Genomic DNA, 14,992 nt, shown 5'->3' on the forward strand with positions numbered 1-14,992 from the left:
AATAAAATCAGTGTATGTTTTTTCAGTAGGTAACATGTTCTATATCTGCCCTGTATTGATGGGGGTTTGAGTTTAGAGAACAGAACCCATGCCAGCTGATGTAAGCAGAAAGGGATTTATTTCAGGGTATGAAATGGTTTTGAGAATTAGAAGAAACGTACTCTAGGCTGTTTTCAAAGATGGCTTCCAAAGGCTTCCTGCTGATCCAGGACCTCCAAGGAGCCATGCCTCTTCCAAGACCAGAAAATTGCTTTCTCAATTCTACCACTGCAGCCTCTTTAGGAATCTGCTTCAGCCAGGAAGCCATGCTGATCAGAAACTTCTGCTACAACTACCAGCTCCAAAAACATGCCTTGCTTGCTCCATTCACAGCCACAAAATACATGCTTTGCACCCTACCTTCTCAACATCAAGGAAGCTGGTCACTAATCATGGCCACCTCTGCTAACACTACCCTGGAAAAGTCAAACACTGTACAGACTTGGCTATAGAAATAGCAGAATCAAAAGTACAACCTCTACCCCATGTTCATCTTCTAAACCTCATGTGCATATCATTTCATGAAACTAAAACACATCCAGAACTCCAGCTGCAAGGAAATCTCAACAATGCAATTTTCAGATTTCTAGCCTCTGCTTTCAAGACACACTAGAAGGCTAATGGAACACGCATTGAGTGCAAATTGACTGTGGCCTCCAGATTTAAGACTGGGTGAGGTCAAGGTGATCTTCTGAGGGCTCCCTGTGCTCTGTCTACAGGCAGCTAACAGTAAACCAGAGGGGACTGCTGGGTGCCTTGGGCCTTGAAGGAAATCAGCTCTGGCTGTTAATGCAGTTCTCTGAGGTTTTCACACAGCCAGCTCACATGGGTTCTCCAAGACACTTCTCTAGCAACCAAGAATGTAACCATTTGATCCTTTCATTTGACAGATAAGATTGTACTAGTCAGTGATGCCAGGATGCTGGTCAAAACCAAAGAAGCCTTGAGTATAATGTTATAACCCTAATGTCTTAAGAAGGTAGCTCTTAACTCTTATTTAGATTGAGGATCCCTTTGAAAGCTATGGCTTTTGTGCCTAAATACTCATATACACAAAATTCAGTTATTTCAGTTCAGTCACTCAGTCGTGTCCGACTCTTTGCAACCCCATGGACCGCAGCACGCCACGCCTCCCTGTCTATCACCAACTCCAAGAGTCTACCCAAACCCATGTCCATTGAGTCGGTGATGCCATCCAACCACCTCATCCTCTGTCATCCCCTTCTCCTCCTGCTATCAATCTTTCCCAGCATCAGGATCTTTTCAAATGAGTCAGCTCTTCACATCAGGTGGCCAAAGTATTGGAGTTTCAGCTTCAACATCAATGAACACCCAGGACTGATCTCCTTTAGGATGGATTGGTTGGATCTCCTTGCAGTCCAAGGGACTCTCAAGAGTCTTCTCCAACACCACACTTCAAAAGCATCAATTCTTCAGTGCTCAGCTTTCTTCACGGTCCAACTCTCACATCCATACATGACCACTGGAAAACCCATAGCCTTGACTAGATGGACCTTTGTTGACAAAGTAATGTCTCTGCTTTTTATTTTTTTATTTTTTTTTTGTCTCTGCTTTTTAATATGCTGTCTAGGTTGGTCATAACTTTTCTTCCAACAAAGTAAGCGTCTTTTAATTTCATGGCTGCAATCACCATCTGCAGTGATTTTGGAGCCCTCAAGAATAAAGTCAGCCACTGTTTCCACTGTTTACCCATCTATTTGCCATGAAGTGATGGGACCAGATGCCATGATCTTAGTTTTCTGAAGGTTGAGTTTTAAGCCAACTTTTTCACTCTCCTCTTTCACTTTCATCAAGAGGCTCATTAGTTCTTCTTCACATTCTGCCATAATGGTGGTGTCATCTGCATATCTGAGGTTATTGATATTTCTACCGGCAATCTTGATTCCAGCTTGTGCTTCTTCCAGCCCAGCATTTCTCATCTTGTACTCTGCATATAAGTTAAATAAACAGGGTGACAATATACAGCCTTGACGTACTCCTTTTCCTATTTGGAACCAGTCTGTTGTTCCATGTCCAGTTCTAACTGTTGCTTCCTGATCTGCATACAGGTTTCTCAAAAGGCAGGTCAGGTGGTCTGGTATTCCCATCTCTTTCAGAATTTTCCACATGTTATTGTGATCCACACAGTCAAAGGCTTTGGCATAGTCAATAAAGCAGAAATAGATGTTTTTCTGGAACTCTATTGCTTTTTCCATGATCCAGCAGATGTTGGCAATTGGATCTCTGGTTCCTCTGCCTTTTCTAAAACCAGCTTGAACATCTGGAAGTTCTTGGTTCACAAATTGCTGAAGACTGGCTAGGAGAATTTTGAGCATTACTTTACTAGCGTGTGAGATGAGTGCAATTGTGCAGTAGTTTGAGCATTCTTTGGCATTGCCCTTCTTTGGGATTGGAATGAAAACTGACCTTTTCCAGTCCTGTGGCCACTGCTGAGTTTTCCAAATTTGCTGGCATATTGAATGCAGCACTTTCACAGCATCATCCTTTAGGATTTGAAAGAGCTCAACTGGAATTTCATCACCTCCACTAGTTTTGTTCGTAGTGTTGCCTCCTAAGGCCCACTTGACTTCACATTCTAGGATGTGTGGCTCTAGGTAAGTGATCAAACCATCGTGATTATCTGGATCATGAAGATCTTTTTTGTACAGTTCTTCTGTGTATTCTTGCCACTTCTTCTTAATATCTTCTTCTTCTGTTAGGTCCATACCATTTCTGTCTTTTATTGAGCCCATCTTTGCATGAAATGTTCCCTTGTATCTTTAATTTTCTTGAAGAGATCTCTAGTCTTTCCCATTCTATTGTTTTCCTCTATTTCTTTGCATTGATCACTGAGGAAGGCTTTCTTATCTCTCCTTGCTATTCTTTGGAACTCTGCATTCAAATGGATATATCTTTCCTTTTCTCCTTTGCTTTTCGCTTCTCTTGTTTTCACAGCTATTTGTAAGGCTTCTTCAGACAGCCATTTTGCTTTTTTGCATTTCTTTTTCTTGGGGATGGTCTTGCTCCCTATCTCCTGAACAATGTCACGAACCTCCGTCCATAGTTCATCAGGCACTCTGTCTATCAGATCAAGTTCCTTAAATCTATTTCTCACTTCCACTGTATAAGCATATGGGATTTGATTTAGGTCATACCTGAATACTCTAGTGGTTTTCCCTACTTTCTTCAATTAAGTCTGAATTTGGCAATAAGGAGTTCGTGATCTGAGCCACAGTCAGCTCCAGGTCTTGTTTTTGCTGCCTGTAATGAGCTTCTCCATCTTTGGCTGCAAAGAATATAATCAATCTGATTTCAGTGTTGGCCATCTGCTGATGTCCATGTGTAGAGTCTTCTCTTGTGTTGTTGGAAGAGGGTGTTTGCTATGACCAGTGCATTCTCTTGGCAAAACTCTATTAGCCTTTGCCCTGCTTCATTCTGTATTCCAAGGCCAAATTTGCCTGTTACTCCAGGTGTTTAATAACTTCCTACTTTTGCATTCAAGTCCCCTATAATGAAAAGGACATCTTTTTTGGGCGTTAGTTCTAAAAGGTCTTGTAGGTCTTCATAGAACCATTCGACTTCAGCTTCTTCAGCATTAGTGGTCGGGGCATAGACTTGGATTACTGTGATATTGAATGGTTTGCCTCGGAAACGAACAGAGATCATTCTGTCATTTTTGAGATTGCAACCAAGTACTACATTTTAGACTCTTGTTGACTATGATGGCTACTCCATTTCTTCTAAGGGATTCCTGCCCACAGTAGTAGATATAATAGTCATCTGAGTTAAATTCCCCCATTCCAGTCCATCTTAGTTCACTGATTGCTAGAATGTCGATGTTCACTCTTACCATCTCCTGTTTGACCACTTCCAATTTGCCTTGATTCGTGAATATAACATTCCAGGTTCCTATGCAATATGGCTCTTTACAGCATCAGACCCTGCTTCTATCACCAGTCACATCCACAATTGGGTATTATTTTTGCTTTGGCTCTTGATACAAAATACTGTGTATAAATTCCAGGGATTTGTGGGTCCATAGAGGCCAGGTTACGAGCCCTCCCTTTGGGGCTATCAGTCATCCCAGTTTGCCCAAGGGCATATGGGACTTTCAGTGCTAAACCTGGGAAAGTCCCAGAAAACTGGTATAGTTTCTCACCCTCCTTGATTCCAAAACTCTCCTGAGGCCCTAGACAAATGTGAAGTATATGCTTGAGAAAGGTATGCTGGGAAGCTACGTCATCCCTCCCAACTGCTGCTCTCAGTTGAGGCAGGCTGTCATCATGGAAACCTAGGCCCAGCAGTCTGGAGTGACCTATCCAGGCCCACATGGCCAGTAGAAAGCGCAGCCAGGTAGAACACATCTCTCAGTTCTTAGTGGGTGTGGTGCCTTCCAGGCCAGCCAGACCTGTGCCTCTAGTGGAAATGACACAAGATTCCATTGAATCCAGAATACACCCTTCCACACCTGGAGTGTCGGGCTCACCGCAAGCCCTCAAAGCCCAAGGAGAAGGCTACCCCACACTTTTGGAAATGGCTCAGGGGCTTACTGAGGTCAGCTCCAGCACCCAGGCAGAGAACGGACACTATTGTTCCCATGAAAAGCTTTTCTCACCTGCGTGCTGGTCTCAAAAACTTTTTATTCTTTTTTAATTTTTAAAATTGAAGTATTGTTTATGTACAGTATTGTGTTAGGTTCAGGTGCACAGCAAAGTGATTCTTTTTTTTTTTTCAGATTATTTTCCATTAGGGGTTATTACAAGATATTGAATATTGTTCTCTGTGTTTTACAGTAAATCTTTGGTGTTATCTGTTTTATGTATAGTAATTTGCATCTGTTAACCCAGTACTCCTAATTTATTCCCCCCCATTTCTTCCTTGGTAACCACGTGTTTGTTTTCTATGAGTCTGTTTCTATTTTGTATATACAGTCACTTATACTAATTTTCAGATTCCACATATGTGTTATCAAAGAATATCTGTCTTTCTCTGTCAGACTTACTTCACTTAGTATGATAATTTCTAAGTCCCTCCATGTTATTGCAAATGGTATAAAACCTTTTTAAAACAAGAGGAAATTAGAAGTTGAAGCTCAAAATGAAGCTGGGGAGGGAAATGGCTAGTGCTATAGGTTCCATAATATTGTGAATGTACTTAACACCACTGAACTGTACACCCAAAGCTAGTTAACATGATTAAAAAAAGAAAACAAGCCAATAAGGGAGGGAATGGATATTTTTCTGCACCTCTTTATGCTGCTCTCATCTGTTCCATAATCACTCCAAGCAAGAGTTTTCTTTTCCTTCCAGGCCGGGCCATCTCCTTTGTGACCAAGAACTTCTTTTCCAAATTTAATGGAAACAGAGGTGGTGCCCCCAACGTGGCTGTGGTGATGGTGGACGGCTGGCCCACGGACAAGGTGGAGGAGGCCTCAAGGTTGGCGAGAGAGTCAGGCGTCAACATTTTCTTCATCACCATTGAAGGTGCCTCTGAAAATGAGAAGCAGTACATGCTGGAGCCCAACTTTGCAAACAAGGTACGTTTGCCAACAAGGTATGCCTTCTACGTAAGGTATGCAAGTGGGAAACCCACCCAATAAAAGAATGCCCCACACTTCACACAGCTGTAGCAGCCATCCAGGCTGTGTCTCCTGTGTTTTCCAAATGGATGTTAAGCTCGTTTCTAGGCAGAAGGGCCTCCAGTGAGAGACTAGTGAGTCTGGAACCTGGAGTTACCCTCTCAAGGCAACACCCAACAACCCACCACGTACCTGGTGAACTGAGGTCTGGCATCAGCACCTTGGGAGGAGCAGGGTCCCCAAAGCCTCACATCAGAGGCTCCCCTGAGTGCCTCTCATAGCCCCAAGGGACCTCAAACTGGGCAGCCCAGCAAGTCTTCACATGAGCACACACATGGGCGCACATGTACCACAAGTCAACTAATCTGATAGACAAGACAAGGAAAGGTACTAAACCACATCAGGGAGTGCAGGCTTTCAAACTCAGCTGCCCCTGAGTTCCACAGAGATGCCCAACAGGACACGGAGGCAGGACAGGTGGGAATCTAGGCCTATTCCCCCAGTGCAGCTCACTTTGTGTATGCTTTATACGGTAGACCCCACATAAACCTTTCTCCAGAGACAGGACCCCAGGTTTAAAAAGGAGAGGAGGAGGACAGGAGGGGGGATGCCCCCAGTGTTAGCAGCCTGTCTCCAGATCTACTGGGGCTCAGCTCCCTGCACAGATCCTGCACTTCGTCATCATTCTTATCTCCCTTAACCTCTAGGACACAGTGTGGTTCTTACTTCACTTGCTCCCTCCTCTTTTCTGTCTTGTACCTGAAGCATAGACTTCCTTGGCTCTCTCCTCTGTGCTCACTAGTTTTTCTCCCTCCAGACCCTCTCCCAGGGCCACAGCTTCAGCCTTCACTCACAAGCAGTAACACATTGTCTCCCGCCGTGCTTTCTCTGGAGCTCAGTAGCCATCTGTTTCAAGCTGATAGACTAGTCTCCACCTGATGACCTGAAGAACCTTAAATCCTACACGCAACATGCCAAGTGCCTCATCTTCCCCACTCAAATTCCTTCTTCCTCCGGACTGTGCATTGGCCCCACAGCTGTCCCAGACACCCGGAGTTACGCCAGAACAACTTGTCAGCTCCCATGTCATGTAGCTCACATCTGCCCAGTCTTTCCCATGCCCAGTGCCACCTCCCCGGTTCAAGCGAGTATTGATACTTTACATGTCTTCTTTCTCCCTTCTGGATCTCCCCAGTTTAGATTTCACAATGCATCTCATGCTTTTTCCCAGTCCCACAGGGTCCTTGCTCCAAATCCTTCTCCATTCACTGTTACTTCTGAGGTTTTCTGGAGGGTGGTCTTAACCCAGCTCCCTAGCTCCAGCCACCCAGTGTCCTGCCCATGCCAGCACCACGCTCTCTCCTGTTATGACTCACTCAGACTGCCTGGTGGGGATCCTTGCCCCCCATCCATTGGCTAGAATTCAACTCAGCCTCGACACCCATCTCATATGGCACCTAAGCCATGGAAAGTTTTGTGAACCCCATTAGGTTTTTACAAACCAATTAAAGTACATTTCCCAGGACATTTTAAAGTCATTTCTTGTTTTCAAATAATGTTTTAATTATACACCTTCAACAGCAGCCAGCAGGTCTGTGATTCTCTCTGTGACCTCTTGAGAGGCAATGGCTAGGGAAATGGTCACTTCCAGGAGCACACCAACCAGGTTGCTCAATGTGTATTTGCAGGCACCTTGAGTTTTTTCTGGAACATGCTTGGGCACAAGTAAACATTCATTTGCCTGGAGGCAGGGCTGTCCAGGGGACAGAGCTGGGGTTCTGAGGGCAGAGAGATTTGAGTTGTGACCTCAAGGATGTCACTTCACAACTGGCCCTCAGTTTGTTCCTTCATGACAAGTGGGTTAGAATTCCACCCTGTAGGGTTAAGGTGGGCAGAGGGTGGGTAGTGAAATGATGTTAAGAACGTCTAGTTGGGTGCCGGACACAGATGTGGAACCCCCTTCTTGCTGGATGCAGGTCTGCCCCGTAACCAGTTCTTAAGCTTCCTCTCCTGTGTGCCTTTTGTTTTCCCAATCAGAACAAAAGCTTTCTTTAATCCTCATGGGTTGGTGCCCACCAATGCCAGCCTTATGGCTAGCTGCCAGTACAAACCAAGGGGCCTGGAGGGGCATAAATATGAAGCTTAAACCAGAAATTCCCCTCTCCTGGTGGATTTGCTTGACTGATGGTTCTCCATGAAAGCAGAGACCTGGCTGAGGGTGGGGGAATGGGTCAGAGATAACCAGAGGGGCCTCTGCCCTGAGAGCACCTGACTGGGTGAACCGAGATGGACAGAGGCCTTAGGTGGCCGGTCATGGTGATCCATTGGAGGTTGAGACCCCTGACCTGGCGGGTGGCCTGCCCCTGTCTTCCAGGCTGTGTGCAGAACCAACGGCTTCTACTCGCTCACCGTGCAGAACTGGTTCAGCCTCCACAAGACTGTGCAGCCGCTGGTGAAGCGGGTCTGTGACACCGACCGACTGGCCTGCAGCAAGACCTGCTTAAACTCGGCCGACATCGGCTTCGTCATCGACGGCTCCAGCAGTGTGGGGACCAGCAACTTCCGCACTGTCCTCCAGTTTGTGGCCAACCTCAGCAGGGAGTTTGAGATTTCAGACACGGACACGCGGATTGGGGCCATGCAATACACCTACGAGCAGCGGCTGGAGTTTGGGTTCGATGAGTACAGCACCAAATCTGATGTCCTCAATGCCATCAAGAGGGTGGGCTACTGGAGTGGAGGGACCAGCACAGGAGCTGCCATCCACTATGCCCTGGAGCAGCTCTTCAAGAAGTCCAAGCCCAACAAGAGGAAGCTAATGATACTCATCACCGACGGGAGGTCCTATGACGACATCCGGATACCGGCCATGCTCGCCCATCACAAGGGTAAGTGAGCTGCTCTTGCTGACCAGTCTGGGGCTGAGCAGACCTCTGGGCCTTGATGGGTTGTTTCTCTGGGCACCGGTTTTGTCTAGACCTAATAAAATGTTCACAACCCTAGGGCATTAGGGTGTAGTTCAACACCACAGGGCCCTCTGGGTAGTGAAGAAGGGTCAGGCAAGGACACGGGGGTAGTTTCCACAGCATCAAGGCCTGCGGATGCTACCCCTCTTCTTTATGTCCCACACTCACCGACACGTGATGCATTAAAGAGGAATTTGACTCCTCACTCTAATCTCCCTTGAAGACCACAAAATTGTGTTGGAAACTTGAAGAAAATGGATGTTTTAAAACAGAAGTATAATACTATCATATAAGCAATTGCTAACCAGATATTGGAGGTTTTGGTGGGGGAGACCTCAAAGAAATTTTCATTCAAAGTATTTAAAGAGATATTTCCATATGAAATTTGAAAGAGGACAACAGGAAGTTTAAAACCATGAAAAATGAGCAAAACGTTTTTTTGTAAGTGTTCAAAAAATCAGTCATATGTAATGCCTTTTGGACAAAATCTATATATAATCCTTGTTTAGAAAAGTGCCATAAAATACAAGGACAATACAAACAACCTGAGAAAACCCCTAGTGACAGTAATACTAGTAATGACAATAAAAGTAAACGGAGTCATCAGTGAACCAAAAACCTGCGGTAAGTACTGGTGAACAAGACTTACCTATTGTGGGGGAAGTTTTCGTGTGTGTGTATGCACTAAGTGTCTGCCTCCATTTAATTTGAGTTTGTTTGCAGGATTTCCCATATTCTTTAAAGCTGCTTTTAATCCTTTCTGAAACAAGGAGGGATATAAAACTAAGCCTTCAGGAACCAATATTTCTGGCTTCTGGAAAAGTAACCAGACACCAGGTTCAGACGGTCTTCCCAGTGATTTGCCCCGTAGGGAGCACTCATTACGGTGGGATGGCAGGTGGTCCACATGCCAGCAGTCACAAGGCCCCGTGGGCTCCTGTCAGCAGAGTAAGGATGGTTTATGGTTCAGAAGCAAACTGCCCAAAGTTCCAGAGTGAGTGGGCAGAGCCAGGTGGGGCAACTCTTGGTGACAAGCCCAAGAGCGTCCATCCCCAGCTTGTGTTCAGCTCCTCTTACTCATTTTTCTCGATGCCTCTCCTTAAGCCTCACCCAGAGGGTATCCTTGACCCACTGGTCGGGAGAAAGTGAAGACCTAGGATGATGTCCCAGGCACTGTCAGGGCTATCATGTTCTGGGTATCTTTAAACAACAAGGGCCAACAGATGCAAGTGACATGGAAGCCATGAGCACTGGGGTGTCCCCGAGGGTGTCCAAGCCAAGGCTGGGGGACCATCTATCAGAATTGCCAGTAGAAAGACCTCTACCGTAAGGTTGGACTGCAGGATGTGAAAAGCTAAATCTCTAATATTGGTCTTGTTGTCTTTACTTGGGCCGGGCGTGGGAGAGGGCAGCCCTTCCATCTGTGAATAGAAACGAGATCTTAGTGGGTCTAAGCCCTGTTCTGCAGCTAAACTCTTCCTGTGACCACTTGGCAGCATTTTTAAAGCCCAACCCTGACTTTTCCCAATGTGGATAATGTTCAGAGAAAAGACACTGGAAAGGTGAGAAAAGGACCTGGCAGCTTAATGAGCCACAATAGGAGAAGAGCTTAGCCCAGAACCACCTGTGGTGTGGACGGCGCTCCCATCAGCAGGAAAGGGAACCCGGAAGATGCTAGAGAAAGCCATGGCCCTGCGGGTGGCGGGGAGGTGGGGGATTGGAGCCTGGGCAGAAGCCCCTCCCCAGGCTCTGCCCGCCATCTCATGGCCATCTTGCTTATCTCACCCTGGTCAGCCTGGAGTGGGCATGGGAATAGGTCAGCACCTGCCCCAGTCAAGAAGCACATTCTGGGCAGTCTGCCGCCCCACTAAGGACAGATGCCTGCTCTCTGAATTCCTCTTCTCCCTGAGGCATCTCAGTCCATGGTTACAGCCCAAACCCTTTAATCCTACTATGTTCATTCCCCTTTGTATCTAGACACGCTCCAGTCCCTCCCTTCTTAAAGAGGGAAATAATTCCCTTTGACCCCATGTTCTGGCTCGTTACCACCTGCCTCCTCTTTATCTTCATTTCTCTTTCAATCTCAGCTCACAGCAATTCACTTGGTTTCTTTGGCTTTGACTCCCTGGACACTTCTCTCTACAAGCTACGGCATCTTATGTTTCTTCTGAATTCAGTGGATACCTTTTCCCTTTCATCTCCAGTGATCCCCCTGCAGCAGTCAGCACTGTTAGCTCCTTCTTTATCTGTAAACACTTAACTTTTCTGTGGTGATGGAGCAGATGCTGGGTCGCCAGCTCTCCAGGTCCTTGTGCATGTTTTCCTGCTCTGGAAATCCTCACTGTTGGAGCCTATGGCTTATAAAGTCACCCTCAAGCCAAAAGTGATTCAGCTCCACTGGTTTGGTTTTGTTTTTTGGCCAAGGTTTGCAGCAAAGAGAGGGCTTATCCACAAGGCAGGCAGGAGAACCAGTCACAAGTCTACCTCCCCAAAGGCAAGGGGCTCAGGGCTTTACAGGATAGCAAAGGAGTGGGGCATCTGAGTGGTGGGGAGGAAAAGATATGGAATTGTTCTGTGCAGGCAGAACTAAGCTACAGGCCTCTGCATGTGTTCTAAAGGCCACTAAGTGGGCATTCACGCATGCCAGGTTGGGGGGTCAGTGGTCCTATCCAGTCTTAACCAGCTCAGCTGAACTAGACACAGCTGAGTCTCAGCTCAGCTGATTCCAAGTTTCTGGAGAACAACTCAGGCAAACATCTTATTGTTGTGGCTACGAGCCACTTGCAGGACATGCAAGTCTTAAAACAATCTTGATTAGCGAAGGCAGGTGGATTTGACTACCCGTCATTTCACTTACATTTAAAAGATCTTGAACTGGTTTTTGAGGCGGTTAAGACTCAGTTTTGCGTGACTCTACACACAGAGCAGGTGTGTGGCATGGGGTATAATCTGCAGGGCACCCAAGTTTCGCTTGTCCCAGATATCATTCCCTTGCTGTTCCTCATAAAATTCTTATCATGGATTGACTCCATTCTTCTGTTTTGTTGTTGTTTTTTTCTCCAAAGGATGGTAAACCCCTGTGAGAGAACAATTATATCAGTTTCACTGCTGCTGGCATGCAGCACATGTTCATGCTTTGGGCACATTTCTGATTTTGGATTTGGTTGCATTCAAGCACAATGGCCAACAGAGTGGCAGGAAGGCAAGGGTGGATGGCCACACTTTTCCTTGGGGACATTCACTTCATCCACCTTTTGTCCCCACAGGCGTGATCACCTACGCCATAGGTGTGGCGTGGGCTGCCCAGGATGAGCTGGACATCATCGCCACTCACCCTGCCAGGGACCACGCCTTCTTCGTGGACGAATTTGACAACCTCTACAAAGTGGTCCCCAAGGTCATTCAGAACATCTGCACAGAGTTCAACTCACAGCCTCGGAACTGAGTTCAGAGCAGGCCAAGCACCAGCAAAAGCTGCTCTCCCGACTGGCTCTGGGATGACCCCCAACACTTTTCGGGGCACAGGTGGGACAGCCAGGAAGGCAGGGCTTGCAAACCACGTCTTGTTATTTTTCTTTGCCAGGGTGGTTTTTCATACTTGGAGTTAGAAAGATGATCATTAATTTGTAGGATGAGCCAAAAAGATACCTTGCTTTGGGAATGCTGGGCATTTTACATTTTGAGGATTGTTTTTAAAATAAATATTGAGACTAGAACAAAGCACTTACAACAGGCTTACCTAGAGCTTTTGTGAGATTTTTAACATCTTTATCTCCAGTCAGAAATCTGTTAACTCTCCACAAGTTTCATTTTTGTCACAACAATATAGGAGTCGGTTATTAAATGTTTGAAAGGATTTCATGCAATCACTCTGTGTTCTGGGCAGTGGTCACAGGGTTGTGGCAGGGCCACCCTCTATTCATGCCCCAGAGCACCTGCCCTGCGCCGTCCCCTGGCTCGAGGTGACAGCGCGCCCATGTGGGTGCAGGGACAGTGTGGCACAGCACGGCGGCCCCTGGTTTACCTTCTTCTTCTCAATTGTGGGAATCACTGTGTTCCTGCAGTGTATGGAGTAGTTGGGGAATGGCCCTGGAGGACCACACTCATTTGGCTTCTTTTTTTTCCCGTATTCTTTTTTTTATTGGAGTATACTTGCTTTACAATGCTGTGTTGGTTTCTGCTGTACAACGAAGTGAATCTGCTATATGTATACATAAATCCCCTCCATCTTGAGCCTCCCACCCTTCAAGTGACCTGGCTTTGGAAGCAGGGCATCAGGCTGGTATGGCCGCTCTCAGCCCAAGCTGCTTGTTAGAATCATTTTAGAGTAAAACGCTCATTCCCAGGTCCCATCCCAATCTATGAAAGCTGAGTCTTTGGGACGAAAGCCGGATCACTGACAGGTCTGACGAGCTCTCTGATGATACTGAGGATGTGCTGCCAGGATGAAGAACTACAAGCTGCCTCGGAGGGTCAGTGTTAGAGCTGTTACCTGGGAGAGTCCCTGTTTATATGCCTGCTGTTCTGGGTCCCATTTAGTTTAACATTCATCTTGGATATTTCATATGTTAACTAGATACTACTATTAATAATTCCATTCAAATAAGCTGGCCTGGGTTTGACTGAACCCCACTTTTTACTTCCAAGACTTATTCATTACGATATGAAATTACATATGCGATAGGGAGCATTCAGAAGCATTCTAAATAGCTATACCCTACTTGACAAGTTATATTCTGTAAAAATGTATTTTGGAGAATGGTACTCTGAATATAGGCCAAAAGATAGTACCTGTATTAATACTTGGGGCAAAATATTTATGTAAGAAATTTTGAATCAGAAATAGTATCCATTTAATAGAATTTGTGCAGAATTTACCAATCTCTCGATACCTGAGGGGTTATTGCCAATTAAAAATGTTGTGGTCTACTGAGAAAGGTGTCAATGATTTCAAATTTATTAACCATAAATTTTACTTCAAAAGCAATTGCAAACAGATTTGTTCAAAAACTTCAAATATGACAACTAGCTTCAAAAAGGAAATTCTTCATTAAGATACCAGTGCCAGATTTAGCTAGGAAACTAATTACAGGACATAAGTACTAGGGGCGATTATTCTGCCTATTATTTTGAATGTGCAGGTAATTGATATAAAGTTTTTTTCAATGTTGCTTCAATGTACACAAGTTAATTTTTTTAAGAGAAGTCTTACTTTGGAAAATAGATTTGGAATATAATTATTTTACAGAGGCTTTAATATGAAAATCAATTTGTCATCAATAAGTAAATATTTCCAAAAATGATATAACTTAATTATTTTGGTGTTCTCTTTCATTTACTGTACCAGTTTGAAAAATAAGTTATATGGTCACCCTACCTATGCTGCTGCTGCTGCTGCTAAGTCACCTCAGTCGTGTCCGACTCTGTGCGACCCCATAGATGGCAGCCCACCAGGCTCCCCCGTCCCTGGGATTCTCCAGGCAAGAACACTGGAATGGGTTGCCATTTCCTTCTCCAATGCATCAAAGTGAAAAGTGAAAGTGAAGTCGTGCAGTCGTGTCCGACTCTTAGCGACCCCATGGACTGCAGCCCACCAGGCTCCTCCGTCCATGGGATTCTCCAGGCAAGAGTACTGGAGTGGGGTGCCATCACCCTACCTATAGGTATCATAATTTTGAAGATAAAAGAAACCTCTTCAGACAGGTCCATTGTTGATATGTTGTCACATACTTGAGTATATGCTGTGTGGACCACCAGAAGTGAGGTTGTTGAGGCCCTCAGAGATCACAGCGTTGTTAGAATTGTCCATGTGGATGTTCAAGTCTCAAGAGATGGTGACGGGTCAGGATGGAGAGAGAAGCAGTGAGCCAAGCTCACATGTGCCCAGGGAGGACAGAGGAGCCCAGGAGGTTGGGAGAGGACCACAGTGACAAGGCAGGAGGGCTGAGGCCAGATTCAAGGGGGCTGGGAGCAGACCTGTCCTGACTCCAGGCCTGAGACATGTGGGGTGAGAGAGCACAAGTAGCCTTGTCTCAGGAGGTGGAGGAAGAGAACCAGACTTCAGGTAAGAGCAGGCAAGAAGGCCCGGGGGCCTCTTGGCAGCCAAGAGGAGTGGGCAGGCTGTGGTGTTGTTGGGGCTGGGTCAGGTCTGGGTTTGTACAGATCCGGTGGAGACAAGCGTCCTGGTGGTGATGGGTGCCATGTGAGACTTGCATTTAAAAGCCTCTTTACTCAACCTAATCTGTGCCCGACACCACTGGGCCAGCACTGAAATCTTAACACCAGAAACAGAACTTTGGAGACAATCTACATCAAACCCTTCAATGACACACACACACACACACACAAAAGAAACCCAGGCTTTAAGAGCATTGTGCAGATATAAAAGGACAGAACCAGAATTCAGATT

At 45.9% G+C, this 14,992-nt stretch overlaps 1 protein-coding gene across 2 annotated transcripts in view; it reads left to right on the forward strand.

The window, feature by feature from the left end:
• Positions 1 to 12,439, forward strand: part of VIT (vitrin) — a 123,561-nt gene extending 111,122 nt beyond the window's left edge. Inside the window, exons 11-13 of one of the 2 annotated variants that reach the window (XM_010809893.4) lie at positions 5,349 to 5,575; positions 7,992 to 8,505; positions 11,850 to 12,439. In XM_010809893.4, coding sequence (XP_010808195.1) covers positions 5,349 to 5,575; positions 7,992 to 8,505; positions 11,850 to 12,028 — 920 coding nt within the window. In that variant the 3' untranslated portion in view covers positions 12,029 to 12,439. 2 annotated transcript variants of the gene reach the window in all.
• The last annotated feature ends 2,553 nt before the right edge of the window (positions 12,440 to 14,992 follow it).

The sequence above is a fragment of the Bos taurus genome, chromosome 11 (genome assembly GCF_002263795.3).
Source record: "Bos taurus isolate L1 Dominette 01449 registration number 42190680 breed Hereford chromosome 11, ARS-UCD2.0, whole genome shotgun sequence".
Taxonomy (NCBI): Eukaryota; Metazoa; Chordata; class Mammalia; order Artiodactyla; family Bovidae; genus Bos; species Bos taurus.